The sequence below is a fragment of the Heptranchias perlo genome, chromosome 3, assembly GCF_035084215.1.
Source record: "Heptranchias perlo isolate sHepPer1 chromosome 3, sHepPer1.hap1, whole genome shotgun sequence".
In the NCBI taxonomy this organism is placed as follows: Eukaryota; Metazoa; Chordata; class Chondrichthyes; order Hexanchiformes; family Hexanchidae; genus Heptranchias; species Heptranchias perlo.
Genome location: NC_090327.1, coordinates 129,825,875 through 129,845,097, shown reverse-complemented (window position 1 = coordinate 129,845,097; position 19,223 = coordinate 129,825,875). Strand labels below are relative to the sequence as shown.

General features: G+C 42.3%; 1 protein-coding gene across 2 annotated transcripts in view; it reads left to right on the top strand.

Moving 5' to 3' along the window:
• The window catches only part of dspa (desmoplakin a), a 90,254-nt gene extending 85,377 nt beyond the window's left edge, over positions 1–4,877 (top strand). For both annotated transcript variants that reach the window (XM_067981971.1, XM_067981972.1), the window contains one exon: positions 1,074–4,877. In XM_067981971.1, coding sequence (XP_067838072.1) covers positions 1,074–4,241 — 3,168 coding nt within the window. In that variant the 3' untranslated portion in view covers positions 4,242–4,877. The remainder of the gene's footprint in view (positions 1–1,073) is intronic.
• The last annotated feature ends 14,346 nt before the right edge of the window (positions 4,878–19,223 follow it).

Below are 19,223 nucleotides of genomic sequence, written 5' to 3'. Positions count from 1 at the left end.
TCATACCTTTTCCATGGTTTTCCATAAAATATATTCTTGTCACCTTGATCAATTTGAACATTACCTAGCTATATTTTTTTCAAACAGGCCTTTCTTGCTGTGGTTGATTATAGTCAATTCTTAGTTCGGCGCACACACACAAATAGACCAAATTTTCCAAATGGATGCTGGTGCTGAGGAACCTAGCGCACTGTTAGCATACACCAGGAAATCATGCATATGCCGCTACAATTTTCCAATATCTACCTGAAGTGGGGAAGTTTCTTTGGCAGCAGTGCAAACTTGGAGAATTACCTCCAACTTGGTTGTCTGTCTTGGAAGGAAGAATAATTTGAGACTTGTATTCTCCTGCTATATATCATCCAGAAGAAGGAGGAAAATGGGTCGGGCGGGCCAACTGCAATTTCACTGCCTTCCAGGTGAAATAGCAGCAAACCCAGCTACTGGCAGAAGACGGGTGGTTGTATATGATGGGGCAGTGGCAGTAAGCCTGCTAATGGCTCAAATAAGAGAGATTGCCTAAAATGGGCTCACCCCTCTCTTCTGCCTAAACTTGTTACCATGACTTAGTAAAAGCCTTTCTTTTAAATTTTTGAAAAAATCTTCAATACAGCCTCCAGTTCTTTCTTGTCTTTGAATTTGCCAAGCAATCATTCTGATGATATCATATAATATTACCATATATTAAAACATTTCAATAAATTTGCTTTATAATTACCTGTTTTTTCATATTGTGATATTATAAACGGATAACACTAATCAACAAGAGAAATAATTTTGAGATTCATAACATGCAATAACTTGATTCCCCACTTGAAAGACTCACCTCTTTAGGGCAAACTTGAAATTAAGGAAGTGTATAAGATAGTGAATAGTCAAAGTAAAGTAAGATAATAGCGGCTTGAAATTTAGGAATCTGTTTAAAGAATAATTTTGTTATTGGGTTATGATATTAGCAAATTTATAAAATCTGGTTTAAAATAACCATTTTAAAAATCTTAATTTTGTTGCCTTTAAAGATTAAAATATTGAAATGTGAAAAAATAATATTTATCTTCTACCTTGACATTTAGGCAACTAATATGATTCAGCAGACACATTCTGCTCATAAAGACATTTTGCAAGAAAAGGAATCTCTCCTACTGAAGATCAAACTCTTGGAGCAGGATAAATCAAGACTTCAACATTATGAAGATGAACTAAGTCGAATAAAGGCACTGCTAGAAGCTGAATCCCGCTTGAAGCAGCGACTTCAGGATGAAAATGATGTGGTCAGAACTGATCTAAGTTACTGGAAGAGTCAAACAGAAATGCTACAGCTAGAAAAGGGAAAGTCAAGCAGTGAGTTTGAGCGTTTGAAAGCTGAAATTGACAGACTGCAAACAGAACTGAGAATGACCGAAGAAAGATACAGACGGAAACATGAGGAAAGTGAAAGAGCAAAGAGATCCGAGCTAGAAGAGCTGCGTATTAAAACACAATTAGAAATTGAAAAACTCAGTCAGGAACCACCAACATTCAACAAGACGACTCAGACAGGTGATATAGTTATGGTAGATTCTGCAAAACTTTTGTTTGATGGAGTCCGTAAAAAGGTTACAGCAAACCAGTTGTATGATTGTCACCTTATTGATAAATCAACTTTAGATCAGCTACTAAGAGGACAAAAAACAGTGATGGACATTTCCAATGACATTAAATTGAATCTTCATGGGTTGGAGAACATAGCTGGAGTCTACTCACAGAAAAATGGAGAAAAACTTTCAATGTCGGAAGCAATGAAAAAGAATATTCTTACTCCCGATGTGGCCGTGTCACTTTTAGAAGCACAGGCAGCTACTGGCTTCATCACTGATCCAAACAAAAACAAAAAGATGACTGTGGATGAAGCTGTTGCAGTGGGCCTTGTTGACTATAAAGACCGAGACAAACTTCTGGTAGCGGAGAAGGCTGCAACTGGGTTTAAAGACCCATTTACAGGAAAAGTCATCTCACTGTATGAAGCAATGAAAAAAGATATTGTTGACAGAGAGACAGGTCTTCGCCTGTTTGGAGCGCAGATTGCAGCAGGTGGAATAATTGATGCAATGAACAGCGTATATTTACCAAAAGAGCTGGCATATAAACGTGGGCTGATTGATGCAGAAATGTATCAAACGCTTACCACTCCTTTTGATGATTCAAAAGTCTTTGTTGACCCAAATACAAATACAAAAGTTTCCTATCAACAGCTAAAGTTAGCCTGTAGAACAGATCCTGGAACAGACTTGCTTCTTTTGCCAGTGCAAAAAACAGAAATAACATTACCAGGGATTAGAGCACCAGTGTCAATAGAGAGTCTTGTGGAGGCCCAGGTTATAGATCAAGGCACAGCTACAGCCCTTGAACATGGAAGCTTAACAGTAGAGGAAGTCAGTAACCAGTATAGGGGCTACCTGCAAGGCAACAGTAGCATTTCCGGAGTGTATGTTGAAGCCACAAAGGAGAAGCTTCCAGTCTACCATGCCATGAAGAAGGGCTTGCTCAGACAGGGCACAGCGCTTGAGCTTCTGGAAGCTCAGGCAGCCACAGGTTATATAATTGATCCAGTCAATAACCAAAAGCTGACCGTTGAGGCTGCTACTGCAAAAGGAATTATAGGTCGAGAATTCACAAATAAACTTCTTTCAGCAGAAAGGGCTGTTACTGGTTACAGAGATCCTGAAACTGGGAACATCATCTCATTGTTTCAGGCAATGAGAAAAGGCCTGATTGAACACACTCATGGAGTTCGCTTGCTGGAAGCCCAAATTGCAACTGGTGGAATTATTGATCCCAACAAGAGCCACCGTTTGCCAGTTGATGTTGCTTACAAACGTAATTACTTTGAAGAAAACATGAATGAAATTCTGTCTGATCCAAGTGACGACACCAAAGGCTTCTTTGATCCCAACACAGAAGAAAATCTGACCTATCTTCAATTAATGGAACGGTGTATTACTGATCAAGCCACAGGCCTTTGTTTGTTGCCACTGAAACAAAAGAAAAAGGAAACCACAACCTCCAGGTCATCCGCAGTGAGAAAGCGTAGAGTTGTTATTGTAGATCCTGATACAAACCAGGAAATGACAGTACGTGAAGCATACCACAAAGACTTGATAGATTATGAGACTTTTCTAGAACTTTCTGAACAGGAGGCAGAGTGGGAAGAAATAACAATTACAGGATCAGATGGGACCATAAAAACAGTGGTTGTTGACCGAAAAACTGGGAACCAGTATGACATTGAAGAGTCGGTACACAAAGGTTTAATTGATAAAAAGAGTTTAGATGACTACCGCTCTGGAACTATGACACTTACCCAGTTTGCAGATTTGTTCACTGACAAGATTAATATCAATACATTTAATGGGAGTAATCAGAATAGTTTAACAAACAGGAGTCCTAGTCCATCGCCAAATTTAAAAAAAACTTCTTTTGATTCTTTTGATGATTCCACTCCCATTGCAGCCATATTTGATATTGAAACATTGGAAAAAATAACAATTTCTGAAGCCATACGTCGCAACATTGTTGATGCTATTACGGGGCAGAGGTTGTTGGAAGCCCAGGCCTGTACAGGAGGTATAATAAATCCTGCAACTGGTCAAAAGCTATCCATTCAAGATGCTATATTTCAAGCTATTATTGAGGAAGACATGGGAAAAAGATTAAAGCCAGCACAAAAAGCATATGTTGGTTTTGATGATGTGAAGAACAAAAAAAGGCTTTCTACAGCAGAAGCAATGCAAGAGAATTGGCTGCCATATGAAGCTGGACAACGCTTCCTCGAGTACCAGATTGCTACAGGTGGACTGGTTGTACCAAATGTTTCAGGACGAATCACCATTGAAGAAGCAGTAAGAAGAGGCTTGGTTAATGGCAAAACAGCTCAGAAACTGCAAGACACCAGTAGCTGTTCAAAATGCCTAACCTGTCCCAAAACAAAATTGAAGATTTCATATAAAGAGGCAGTAGATCGTTCTATGGTTGAGGAGAAAACTGGCCTGCGGATGTTGGAAGCAGCATCGTTCTCTACTAAAGGAATTAACAGTCCTTACAATGTAGGTGGCTTCTCTGGACCAAATTCTCGTTCAGGATCCCGTTCGGGTTCCCGTTCAGGTTCACGAAGTGGGTCAAGGCGAGGAAGCTTTGATGCCACCTCATCCAGCATGACTATCAGTACTCATACAACATATATGAGCAGTTCTTCTACACGTTAATCATTTACTACAAATATCTAAATACAGTGGATTTTCAAAATGTGTTGAAGATCCAAATTCATATTCTTTTTCTTTTCAAACTATTTCAAATGTGTTTTTATTATACACTGGTGCCCTGTTAAGATCAGTATTCGTTTGTTGCAGAGAGAAAGTTAATTTGACTTAAGATTTAATAATCAATGTCCCCAGGTTTCTAATATAATAGAGTTCAGTGTAAAATCTTTATTTTATCATGAGATTGCTATTCTACATGGTTAATACTGTACTGATACAGCAGTTTCTAAGTGCCATAGATTGGTGCCTTTGAAGGGAAACAGTTTAAAAATGTTAAATCTTAGGTGGGATTTTATTGTACAGCTTTGATATTTTATACTGCAGTGAAAACAGTTTCTGTACATAGAAACATGAATTGATCTTAATTGGGCTCCACTGTATTTTGGCTTGTAGTGGAATGTTTTAGTGGGTGGAGAGGAAATTGTGCTTAATTATTTTTTGATAGATGATAAATATTCGGTACGTGGCCAGAAAATCTACATGTAGTAATGAAAAGGGTTAATCTTCTATCAATTTGTAAGCATGCTGAATTTTAAGATTGTGTATTCTTGCATTTCTTTAATAAAGTTTCATTATTTGAAATGCCTTTGCATTTGATTAAATACTTACATTAGCAGTATTACCATATTCACTTGTTGAAATATCATAACAGTTTCATATATGCATGCACATGAAATTTCACCAACCTGGAGACTGGATTGCACAAATGATGAACACTTGTCTTGAATATATTCCATCTAAGATGAAGAAGGCTCTCTGTTGGCTGCTAACGGTTTAATAGGCAACCTGCTTAGTTTTTAGTGGACACAGTTGCTTTCACATTTGTCAGAGTTCGCACTGATTTGACAATTTAGCTCCAAGATGCCATAATAGTCAATTGAAGAAATTGAAAATTTACACACCTGGAATTTCCACAGGGATTCTCCAGGCAGCTGTCAACAGAACCCATGGAGAATTGGTGTAATCTGCTAAAAATGAACATTTATAGCTGTTCTCAAGGATTCTGCCAATCTCCCATCAATGTTAGAGCAGGAGATTGGTAGTACCCTGCGGAAATTCAGGGCCACAATTTCTACCCATACAGTACATCTCTTTAAACACTCTCTCATGCTACAGGCTCGAGCATTTCAACTACATATTAATGTGCTGAATAGAATAGCAGAACTGAGAGGGATATTAGCTTTGAAATTCCATACAGTAAATTTGCTGGATTTGTGGCAATGCATCTGGAGGTGCATCTGCTAATGGTCTACGGAGCTAAATTGACTGGAGCTCTGCGGCAAGTGGCTCACCTGACTTCCCCCAAAGCCTCTCCACCTACAGAGCACTGGTCAGGAATGTGATGGAATACTCTCCACTTACCTGGATGGGTGCAACTGGAACAACACTCAAGAAACTCGACACCATCCAGGACAAAGTAGTCTGCTTGATCTGCACCCCATCCACCAGCTTAAATATTCATTCCCTCCACCACCTGTGTACCGTGGTTGCAGTATGTACAGAATGCACTGTGGCAAGTCACCAAGTCTTCTTTGCCAGCTCCTCTCAAATCCCGCACCACCTGGAAGGATAAGGGCAGCAGGCGCATGGGAACACCATCGCTTCCAAGTTCCCCTCCAAGTTTCTCTCCCAGCAGCTAGGGATAGGCAATAAAATGCTGGCCTTGCCAACAACGCCCACTCCCCAAGAATGAATTTTTAAAATTGTTGGTCAGCTCATTTGCATTACTATTGGATGATTGACAGCACAAATCCTGTGTAAAGTCAGAGTAATGTGCTGGGTATTTGAAATTAAGGTGCAGCCTTTAAAAATCTAAGTCTGGCTGAAGATCCCGGGAGCAGCAGGCAAGGAGGGAAATGTTCTTGTCCCACTTTTCAAAAATGTCTGCGACTGGAGGATCTGCTGTAGACAGCCAAAGAAGGGATAAAGGCATTCCAAGTAGAACAAAAGAAAAGCTCAGAACTTTAGGGTGTCTAACTTCCAAACCCTCCTCAGAGATTGAACAGAGGAGAGAGTGCTGAGTCTGCATAGGAGGAAGCCTCAAAAAAAAAGTCTTCTGCCATGTGGAGGGAGGTGGTACTGGCACTTAGTGCCGATTCTTAACCCCAGAACTGCAGACCAGTCTTGCAAGAGGTTCAATGACCTTAACCATGACAGGCAAGGTAACATGTTGACCACTTTGCCTTCCTTGGGCATCAGCACACTCTTCGCCCTCTAAAATGAAGCATTGTACAACTAATCTTCATAAAGCACCGATTAAAGGGGACACAAACTGGGGATCTTACAGTATGTGTAGCCATCATCCTTAACAGGTAAATCTGCGCTGCACCCACTCCAAGACCAATATATCCTTCCTGAGGTGCGATGCCCAGATCTGAACACAGTATTCTAAGAGGGATCTAACCAGAGATTTATATAACTGTAACATAACTTCAATCCCTTTGCATTCCAGCACCCTTAAGATAAAGGCCAATGTTGTATTAGCCTTTAAAATTATTTTTTGTACCTATCCACTAGCTTTGTGATTTCTGTACTTGGACCCCTAAATATCTCTACTCATCTACAGTTCCTAGCTTCTCACCATTTAGAAAATACTTGATCTATCTTTCTTGGGTCCAAAGTAGATGACCTCACATCTCCCCACATTGAACTCCATCTGCCACAGTTTTGCCCACTCACTTGGTGTCTATCAATGTCCCTTTGCAACTTTCTGCTCCCATCTACACTATTTACTGAGCCACTAACTTGGTGTCATCAGCAAACTTGGATACACGGCTTTCTATTCCTTTATCTAAGTCATTTATAAATATTGTGAAAATCTGAGGCCCTAGTACTGAACCCTGGGGGACACCACTAGTCACATCCTGCCAATTTGAGTACATACCCAATATCCCTACCTCCTAACCAATTCCCTACCCATGTCAATAGGTTGCTTCCAATTCCACACGCTCTCATTTTTGACAACAGTCTCTTATGTGGAACCTTATTGAATGCCTTCTGGAAGTCCATACAAATAACATCCATAGACACTCCATTATTTACCACATTAGTTACCTCAAAAAATTCAACTAGGTTCATTAGAAATGGCTTAGCCGTTACAAATCCACGCTGGATCTCTCTGATCAGTTCATATTTGTCCAAGTGTTTTGTCACCCTATCCCTAATAACAGATTCTAGTAATTTCCCCACAACAGACGTTAGACCAATAGGCCTATAATTTCCTAGTTTATCTCTCCTACCCTTCTTAAATAATGGAGTGAAATTAGCAATTTTCCAATCCATAGGGCCAATTCCTGAATCAAGAGAGTTTTGGAAGATCATGACGACAGCATCTACAATTTCCTCACCTATTTCTTTTAATAAGGGGGTGGAAACCATCAGGACCTGGAGATTTGTCTATCTTTAGTCTCATTATTTTCTCCATTACTAATTTTTTACTTATATTAAATCTACTAAGTTCTTCCCCTTGATTTATTTTTAGTTTTCCTCGTAACTCTGGTCACCCTATCTTCGTCCTCTACTGTGAAGAGCAATACAAAGTAGTATTTAGCAAGTCTGCCATTTCCTGATTTTCAATTCAAAGTCACCTGTGTCTGTCTTTAAGGGTCCCATATTATTCTTAGCCACCCTCTTTCTCTTAATATAGTAAAAACCTTTAGTGTTATCCTTGATATCCTGCGTAAGCTTTTTCTCGTATTCCCCCTTTTTCTCAAATTCCCTCGCCATCCATCCACCCAAAACCAGCCCAAAGTTAAAATCGGATCCATATTTTCACTCAGCTAGTGAGAAGTTTACTTTTCAGCTTGACTCTGTAATTTCTGCCAGTTGCTCTTGTCATCAAGGTAACAAACTGCCTTAGAATTAATCACACCTTTTGAACATTCATATTAATCTGTGATTTTCTTAATTTCAGGTCCCTGCCTTAGAAGCTTTTATATAACACTCATTAATTCTGTGAGGTCATTGGCACATCTCATAGTTTTCCAAACTGTGCATTAATTGATTTGTCTTTCAAATTTCTTCATAGAAAGGTTACAGCACGGAAAGAGGCCATTCGGCCCATCGAGTCCACACCGACTCTATGCAAGAGCAATCCAGCTGGTCCCACTCCCCCGCCCTATCCCCGTAGCCCTGCAATTTTTTTCCTTTCAAGTACTTATCCCGTTCCCTTTTGAAGGCTATGATTGAATCTGCCTCCACCACCCCCTTGGGCAGGGCATTCCAGATCCTAACCACTTGCTGTGCGAAAACCAGTGACTAACTCTGTAGAGAGGCAAAACAAACCACAGTGGCCACTTTCTGGAAAATAACTCTTGAGAAATTCCGCCCCAACTCCATTAGGCAATCAAGCGAGACACAGGAGACAATGGTTATCCATGGTTACATTGCTGAGTGACCTTAACTAACCTGTACTCTCTCTCCCCAGCTACACTGCAATGTCCTCTTCATTCAGGAACTCAAGTCCCTTCTTTAAAAAAATTGTATATATTTTTTGCATACAAATTCCATACAGTACAGGGCTACGGGGCAAGAGCAGGGCAGTGGGACTAACTAGTAGCTTTTCCTCTTCTGTAGCTGGCACAGGCAGGATGGGCCAAACAGCTTCCTTCTGTGCTGTGAGATTCTGTGATTTAGAACCAAAGGTTAAGAGCTAATTTGCAGTATTAATTGTGTCGACATCCCTTAAGTGCCAGATTCACCCCAAGGCTTTACCATAATTTGCTCTCAGCTGGCCCCATGAGTTATGATTTCAGGGTTTAATTGGCACGGTAAGGATATTATACAAACGTAAACAGCAAAGGTGACTGGAGAACAGGAGGCTCCTCCTACTGACAGTACCAATGTCCGCAGTTCTTTCTTACCGTAAAGTGAAGGTACATCCTCCAGAGTAAAACGTAGTGCGCGCCAGCCTCAGTCTGAACAGTGTGTTCAAACAGCGCCCTGATCCGATTGGCGAAGCCCATTTCTGGGAGGATGCTGTGAATGAGCCCAACATCTGCCCTGAGGAGAGTGGATTCAGAAATCAATGACCAGTCTTTCCTCCAATAAAGGGTAATCGCTCCAGGCAGCCGGAATACTATTCAAGCATGGCCTAAAGCACATCTGCGGCTTCCCCTTCTCACTTCAACCCATGTTTCTCCAACACTCGTGACATCTCCTTGAATCAATGCCACTTCCATCTCCAGTCAGCCTACCCTAACCCTTGTCTGGTTCTCACCAAAACCCAAGTTTCACCACTTCCTGAATCTTTGTCCTCCCATTTTCCCTCTCACGCTTTCTACTCCCAAATTTTTTCTCATGTCCCTCCTGCTCGCCCAAGCTCCCTCAAACCTGACTTACATGTTTGGCTAAAAAACATATCTCTGTCTCTTTCTCCATACTAAATTCAATTGCTGCCTATCACTGTCCTAAGTTTTGGAAATCCATAGAACTTTTTGGGGCCGATTTTCCTGGCTCCCCTCTGCCATGACACCGAACAGGAATAGTCCAAGGCACATATCCAGGTCGAACTGGGACCGATTTTGGTGTCACGGGCTATCAATGTGCCAATTTTTAATCAATCAGAAGACAGAATAGTGAAGACTGATATAGTCACAGGTCAAACTCAAGACACATTTTTAAATGGCTCCGCAAAATAGCTCAGCGAAATTTAGCCGGTGAAGAGCAGGAAGGCACCCAGACTCGATCCCTGTTCTACGCTGAGTCAGCTGATCTCAGCCAGGACAGTGAAATATTGTGCTACAAATGGCCTCAGCATCCTTGCCGTCTGTGCGTATGTACACATGGTGTACACGCGTGCATGTGTACGTTTGGCGAAAGACCAGATAAGGCTCAGCTGTGATGCACCCCAAGACATGATAGCCTGTTAACACACATGGTCAAGGCATATTCGTCAAGAATGACCACATGGACAAGGTACCATCGGGCAACCTGTGCCATGGAAATGGTCAACCTCGTCCAGAGAGCAGAAAATGGGTGGAAAGAGGGAAAAGGAAAAAGAGTTGCAAAGATTACTGGGCAGAATATTCCTGCATTCGTTACAACACTCTCTGACCCTGTTTCTTCAGCACAGAGAAGCTGTGAACTTGACAACAACTTGCATTTATATAGTCCCAAGGCACTTCACTGGAGCGATTATCAAACAAAATTTGACGGAGCCACATAAGGAGATATTAGGACAGGTGACCAAAAGCTTGATCAAAGAGGTATGCTTTAAGGAGCGTATTAAAGGAGGAGAGAGAGTGAGGTGGAGAGATGTAGAGTTTTAGGGAGGAAATTCCAGAGCTTAGGGCCTAGGCAGCTGAAGGCACGGCCGCCAACGGTGGAGCGATGAAAATTGGGGATGTCCAAGAGGCCAGAATTGGAGGAGCGCAGAGATCTCGGAGGGTTGTAGGGCTGGAGGAGGATACAGAGATAGAGGGGCGAGGCCATGGAGGGATTTGAAAACAAGAATGAGAATTTTAAAATCGAGCGCTCCCAGACCGGGAGCCAATGTAGGTCAGCAAGCACAGGGGTAATGGGTGAATGGGACTTTGTGTGAGTTAGGATATGGGCAGCAGAATTTTGGATGAGCTCAGTTATACGGAGGGTGCAAGGTGGGAGGCCGGCCAGGAGAGCATTGGAAAATTCGAGTCTAAAGGTAACAAGGTCACGGATGAGGGTTTCGGCAGCAGATGAGCTGACGCAGGGGCGGAGACGGGCGATGTTACGGAGGTGGAAGTAGGCAATCTTAGTGATGGAGCGGCTATGGGGTCGGAAGCTCATCTCAGGGTCAAATAGGATGCCAAGGTTGCGAACAGTCTGGTTCAGCCTCAGACAGTTGCTAGGGAGAGGGATGGAGTCGGTGGCTAGGGAACAGAGTATGTGGCGGGGACCAAAGACAATGACTTCAGTCTTCCCAATATTTAATTGGAGGAAATTTCTGCTCAGCCAATACTGGATGTGGGACAAGCAGCCTGACAAATCAGAGACAGTGAAGGGGTCGAGAGAGGTGGTGGTGGTGATGTAGAGCTGGGTGTCGTCAATGTACAACTCTTGAGATACGTGGCTTCAGACCAGTTCATACCTCTGCACAGAATCTACACACTCCTTCCTCTGCTCTTCTGTGGATTGCAAACAGCCATGGTAGTACTATGTCTTTCGCAGTCCTGGTGATGCTACCGAAGAACCTTCCGGCCCCGCTGGCATTGTGAGACGTGTTTTCAACCTGCACGTCCAGCTTCCAGAGATCATAGTTGCTAGGATACTGCTTCAAAGCATGTGTCAGTGTTTCACGAAGAGGACCCAAGGGATACACACTATTTTGATTGCACTGAAACATCAGCCTAGATTAGGTGCTCAAGTCCTGGAGTGAGGCATATTCAGAAGTGAGAATACTACCAACTGAGCCAAACTGACAGTTAAAGGCCAAAATTGCAAGTTTCCACTCCCTAATGAAGAGCCCTATTAGCAATGACCATAGGTCAAAGAAAGAGTTATAATGACATATCACTGATTCTTCAACCAAAACTCACTGCTAATGAGACTCCATGCAGCAGTAAAGTCTTGGAATTTTGACTCCTTACCCCAATTTTAACCTTCCACACCCGACAAGAACGGGGCGTGCGGGGCGGGGGGTTAAAGTATCAGTAGTTTGGCACTCACTGATTGGGGTCTGAATGACATCAGCACACTCCGACATTTGAATCTCAATGAGGAGAGGGCCTCTGAGATTCAAATGTTGGGATCTGATGATGATTCAGACCCCAACCACATTTTAACCCACAGTCGTGAGATTGATGCTGTAAATATAGGTGTACCAGGTAGAATGGCCATAGTAAGGTTGTCTTAAGATAAAATATATACACACACATATTAAAGAGACTCATTTTGCATTATCTGCAAAAGAACAAGGTCGAGCTTGGGGTACAGGAGACATTACCTTATTAACTGTCCAGGAGAAGAGATAAGAAATATAGTAGGTATATAGTAAATCCGTTAAGAATACGAGGGGAGTATGAATAGGGTTGTGTTATGGATGTAGTGGAAGAGATAAGACTTTTAAGGCTATAGAAAACTAATTAGCACTCATGTAGAAATGTCTGGAGTGTGATAAACAACCTAAGACATTAATGAGCCTGCACAACAAATGATAGCAGCTAACCTTACCACTAAATGAGCTTACTTATCAACGGCATACACACAGAACATAATTACATATTGTATCCACATTTGCCCTATGTAATTAAACCTATGAAAGATACAACACATTGGAGCTCCTTGGGGATTTTGACCTAGACTTGCTGAGGCTGGCGTAAGCAGTCAAGATGACATACTTGCAACCTCCTGAAGAGTCCTTTGTATGTGAGTTTCAATCGGTACCTATCTCATATGAACTGCATGTAAGGGGTTGTGTTTTATTATCTCATTGACTTGATTTTGAATCATAGAATCATAGAATGCTTACAGCACAGAAGGAGGCCATTCGGCCCGTCGAGCCCGTGCCAGCCCTCTGCAAGAGCAATCCAACTAATCCCACTCCCCGCCCTTTCCCCGTAGCCCTGCAAATTGTTTTCCTTCAAGTATTTATCCAATTCCCTTTTGAAAGCCATGATTGAATCGGCCTCCACCACCCTTTCAGGCAGTGCATTCCAGATCAAAACCACTTGCTGCGTAAAAAAGTTTTTCCTCATGTCACCTTTAGAAACATAGAAAATAGGGGCAGGAGTAGACCTCTATCAAATCTCCTCTCAACCTTCTCTGCTTTAAGGAGAACAACCCCAGCTTCTCCAGTCTATCCATGTAATTGAAGTCCCTCATCCCTGGAAACATTCTAGTAAATCTTTTCTGCACCCTTTCTAAGGCTTTCACATAAAGTGCGGTGCCCAGAACTGAACACAATTTCCAGTTGTGGCCGAACCAGTGTTTTATAAAGGTTCATCATAATTTCCTTGCTTTTCTACTCTATGCCTCTGTTTATAAAGTCCAGGATCCCATATGCTTTTTTAACTGCTTTCTCAACCTGCCCTGCCACCTTCAGCAATTTGTGCACATATACCCACTGATCTCTCTGTTCCTGCACCTCCTTTAGAATTGTACCCTTTAGCTTATGTTGTTTCTCCTCGTTCTTCCTACCAAAATGTATCACTTTGCATATCTCTGCATTAAATTTCATCTGCCACGTGTCCGCCCATTCCACCAGCCTGTCTATGTCATCTTGAAGTCGATCACTATCCTCCTCACTGTTCACTACACATCCAAGTTTTGTGTCATCTGCAAATTTGGAAATTGTGCCCTGTACACCCTAGTCCAAGTCATTAATATATATCAAGAAAAGCAGTGGTCCCAGCACCGACCCCCGGGGAACACCACTGTATACCTTCCTCCCGTCTGAAAAGCAACCATTCACCACTAATCTCTGTTTCCTGTCACTTAGCCAATTGCATTTCTATGCTGCCACTGCCCCTTTTATTCCATGGGCTTCAGCTTTGCTGACAAGCCTATTATGTAGCACTTAATCAAATGGCTTTTGGATGTCCATATGCACCACATCAACCGCATTGCCCTCATCAACCCTCTCTGTTACTGCATCAAAAAACTCAATCAGGTTAGTTAAACACTGTTTGCCTTTAACAAATCTGTGCTGGCTTTCCTCAATTCATCCACAATTGTCCAAGTGACTGTTAATTTTGTCACGTATTATCGTTTCTAAAAGTTTCCCATTACCGAGGTTAAACTAACTGGCCTTTTTTGAACAAGGGTGTATCATTTGCAATTCTCCAGTCCTCTGGCCCCACCTGCGTACCTAAGGATGATTGGAAGATTATGGCCAGTATCTCCGCAATTTCCACCCGTACTTTCCTCAGCAACCTAGGATGCATCCCATCCGGATCTGGTGACATATCTACTTTACATACAGCCAGCCTTTCTAGTACCTCCTCTTTATCAATTTTAGCCCTTCTCAACTACCTCCTCTTCTACTGTGACTTTATGTAAAGAATCTTACAACACCAGGTTATAGTCCAGCAATTTTATTTGAAAATCACAAGCTTTCGGAGGCTTTCTCCTTCGTCAGGTGATCCCAGTTGAGGCCGTCCTCATGGGTGCGGAACTTGGCTATCAATTTCTGCTCGACAATTTTGCGTTGTCGTGTGTCTCGAAGGCCGCCTTGGAGAACGCTTACCCGAAGATCGGTGGCTGAATGTCCTTGACTGCTGAAGTGTTCCCCGACTGGGAGGGAACCCTCCTGTCTGGCGATTGTTGCGCAGTGTCCGTTCATCCGTGTTGTGGACGCTGTTCTCCTGAAAGCTGAGTAATTTGCTGCGACTCGTCGATCGACAGTTCCGACGGGCCACAGCGAAAAATCGCATAGACCTCCTCAGAAGACTAACACGGGACGCAACCAAAAGAGTACCCTTCGTCGTCCAGTACTTCCCCGGAGCGGAGAAACTACGCCATGTTCTCCGCAGCCTTCAACATGTCATCAATGACGACGAACACCTCGCTAAGGCCATCCCCACGCCTCCACTTCTCGCCTTCAAGCAGCCACCCAACCTCAAACAGACCATCGTTCGCAGCAAATTACCCAGCTTTCAAGAGAACAGCGTCCACGACACCACACAACCCTGCCACGGCAACCTCTGCAAGACATGCCAGATCATCGACACAGATACCCATCATCACACGAGAGGACACCACCCACCAGGTACATGGTTCATACTCCTGTGACTCGGCCAACGTTGTCTACCTCATACGTTGCAGGAAAGGATGCATGGTAAATTGGCGAGACCATGCAGACACTGCGACAATGGATGAACGGACACCGTGCAACAATCGCCAGACAGGAGGGTTCCCTCCAAGTCGGGGAACACTTTAGCAGTCAAGGACATCCAGCCACCGATCTTTGGGTAAGCGTTCTCCAAAACGGCCTTCGAGACACACGACAACGCAAAATCGTCAAGCAGAAATCGATAGCCAAGTTCCGCACCCATGAGGACGGCCTCAGCCGGGATCTTGGGTTCATGTCACGCTACACGTAACCCCACCAGCGAATAAAAGTTATCTGTTTTTAATACAACGGGTCATTCTCTGTCTTTCTCTTCCTTTCCGATGTTTCTCCCTCTCTCTCTCTGTCTTGTGTTCTGGCCGTTTGTATATTCGGTGGTCCTGTAGGTAACACCTCTCTGTCTGAACACTTTGATTGCCTTGGCAACGGGCAGTTGGAAAGATTATCTGTAATCACTAGGTATTGTTCTCTGAATATAAATGCGAAACGTTCAAGGATTCCCACATTCACCTGACGAAGGAGAAAGCCTCCGAAAGCTTGTGATTTTCAAATAAAATTGTTGGACTATAACCTGATGTTGTAAGATTCTTTACATTTGTCAACCCCAGTCCATCACCGGCATCTCCACATCATACTGTGACTTTGGCGGCATCTTCTTCCTTGTTAAAGACAGATGCAAAGTACTCATTTAGTACCTCAGCCATGCCCTCTGCCTCCATGCATAGGTATCCTTTTTGATCCCTAATCGGCCCCACCCCTCCTCTTACTACCCATTTACTATTTATATGCCTATAGAATACTTTTGGATTTCCTTTTATGTTAGTTGCCAGTCTATTCTCATACTCTCTCTTTGCCCCTCTTATTTCCTTTTTCACTTCCCCTCTGAACTTTCTATATTCAGCCTGATTCTCACTTCTATTATCAGCCTAACATCTGTCATAAGATAAATTCATGGTCGAACAATGATTAAATGTAACAGGATAAGATAACAAATATAGAGAGGTAACTTTTGCTACAACTGTGTAATGTAGAAGACGTTAATTGTCAAGTAGTAGGGGTAAGAGAAAGGTATATAAAGTGGCAATTAATAAAGAGTATTAACCATACATTTCAGAGTTTCCAAGTTCTCAAATTTGTATTTGAGGTAAAGTATGTATGACAATATCCTATAATACCTCCACATAAGGGCCAATCGGGATATATGACTATTCTATTTAAATCCAACAGATGCCTGGTGCTGGCCTCACCGGGGAAACCCAGCACAGATGATCATGTGGCCCAGAAGAGAGCCGAAAAGGTTTGTTATTTTTATTTTTTTAAAGTTTTGTTAGAAGATAGTTTTTATTTTTGATTAGACGTTCTATCTATTCCTCAATCAATAAGGTTCTTAAAACACTGATGTCAAGTGTTTATAGATTTATTAAGTATATAGCAATACACTTTAAATAGTATTTACAACCACACCTGATTGTTAGGGACTCTAATGCATTATGATTCTGAGCTCAGTATTCAGGTTGATCAAACCATTCGAATCCAAGTTTGCCACTTTTTATACCTTTCTCTTACCCTTACCACTTGACAATCAACATGTCTTCTACATTACATGGTTGTACCAAGTTACCTCCCTATATTTGTTATTTTATCCTGTTACATTTAATCGTTGTTCAACCATGAATTTGTCTTAACTACAAATTTTTAATCTAAATGTACTTTTACATCTCTAAATTTACAGATTATATGAACAATGGGTAATTTTACAATGCTTCTATTCATTGATGTGTGAATCTGTAAATATCTTGCTTTCTACTTTCTCAGGCTCTCTATCTCATTCTCAAAATCGCAAGACCATTTTAATTTCAGGCATTATCATTTCTGTACTTTTTCCACATGGTTCATGCCATGAGAAAGATGCAGGTGCTTGTTTGCCTCTCTCTCTAGTGCTTTGGTAGAGATGGAACCTTTCTGCCTGTGATTCACTGAGTGCTAAAGTTAGAACTCCATATTTGAACCTTTTCTTATCTGTGTCTCCTTACAAATTCCTTCGGGGCCAGGAGAAGCAGGAATGCTCCTTCAGGCCCCACAGGGAATCCTTGGGCTTCTGCAATCGCAACAGAGCCTGCACCCCTCTTTGCTCACCATGCCAGAGACCGTTCCTGCAGATCCCCAGCTGTGTCCTCCTGCCGCGGCTCACCCGATTCCAGCCCACCCGCTGGCCTAACTTCATTGATGCTGGGTTCGGGCAAAGGTTATGCCTGCCTGGTCTACTTTAATGAAGCTCAAAAGTTAAAATGGCCTGGGTGTCACGTCGGCAAGGCGGAGCGAGCATGACGTGCGCCTCGTTGGCGCCACGCTCCTGCTCGCCCTCGGTTAAAATTGCTTTTACTGTTTTTATTTCCAGGCTTTTCAAAAACATCATTATGTGTATTTATACATTTCTGATTGTGCCCAAGTTCCGTCAGCTATTATCAGTGCATTCTTCAATGGATTCTGGTACTTTTAATAGGAGAATTCAATTGTGTTAAAATTTCAGGAAACACGATCTTTAATTGGAATAGTTCTTCTGTCAGCATGATCATATCAATTTAATCTGAATTTAAACACTGGCTGGCAACTATACCTAAGCTTTAAGCAAAATTACTTTTAGTACTTAAAAGATTCAATATAGTTTCCAGCCAGTGTTTAAACTTAGGTTAAATTGTATGATCATGACTTAAGAATTATTCCAATTAGAGTATAAACTGATAAGCGTTAGTAGATAAGATTGTTCTGGTAATCACTTAAGAATAAAACATTAGTCTTGATGCTGGGTAAAAGCGAACTGGTTTGAAACTCCCTTTCAAAAGGGAATTGGATATATACTTGAAAAGGCAAAAACTGCAGGGGAGTGGGACTAGTTAGATAGCTCTTTCAAAGAACCGGCACAGGCACGATGGGCCGAATGACCTCTTTCTGTACTGTATGACTCTATGGTGACTGGGTACGATTTGGGCTTTATCTGACAGTAAGGGTGCAAGGAGTCATGTTGTTTCACCCTCCTTTATGACATCATTGTACCATTAAGTCTTAAATGGATAGGGTTTACCTTTACTTTATTTTTTTTACACGAGAAATGTGAGCGGGTCCCCTCTCCAGAGGAGTAAGGACTATCTGAAAATGGATCAATATGATTTTGGTGCCATCTGACCAATAACATCACTGCAACTACCCACCCCACCAACCCCCTCAAAAGGATGGTACCACTAATAAAACACTCTTACAGATTATCTATTTCAACTAAAAGAATCTCAGAACAATTATGTTCTTCTCATCTAAAATACAATTTACATCTGGCAGTGCCCACCGGTGGTGGAAGGCCCATTGGTATCTGGAAGATATGAGTCTTTTTTGTAAAACCCGTAGCGGTGTCACTAAGTTGCCCCAGTGTTACCAGACGGGGACAGGAAACATTAAGACAAGTGACCTAGGGCACCACAAATATGATGAACAAACAATAAGTAACTATGTACAATACAACGACATTACAAAAATAATAATTAATTCATAATACGATTGTGAGTGTCAATTACCCCTCTATACCCGGTGGTGCCCACTGGCCCTGGAAGGCCGAGAGGTTTGTGGAAGATAAGAACTCTGGAATAACATGAGTTTCTCTCCCTAATTAAAGACTCCAACACCCTCCCGCCCCCCCAACGAAGTTGCACTCTCAAAAACATAACATTTCAAAGCCACCCCTTCCACAATGCTAACAGCAGTTGGTTAATTTGTTTATTAAAAAATATGCCATTTCCTCATTTTTAAAATGTATTTAATAAAACAATACCCCCCTCTACTATTCTTCTGCATAATAAATTCTAAGTCAGAGGATTGCCTCGTGGGTCTGCCCTGGGCCTGGCCAAGGTGGCCATTTACAGGCCCAGCTTGGGTGCGGCTGCTCTGACTGTCTGCCTCTCTTCCGCAGCCTTGTCCGCGCCCAGGTGGCCCTGGAGAAGGAACACGCAGGGGGTGATTTTAACCCCCAAGAACCGGTGGATTGGGGGCGGGTGGGAGTTGAAAATAGTTGTTTTTTTGGGTAGCAAATGCAAATTTTTCGGACTTTGCATTCCCAGCGGGAAGCCAGTATTTTACGCGCCCAAGTTAAACCCGGAAATAAAGCCGGGTTGCGG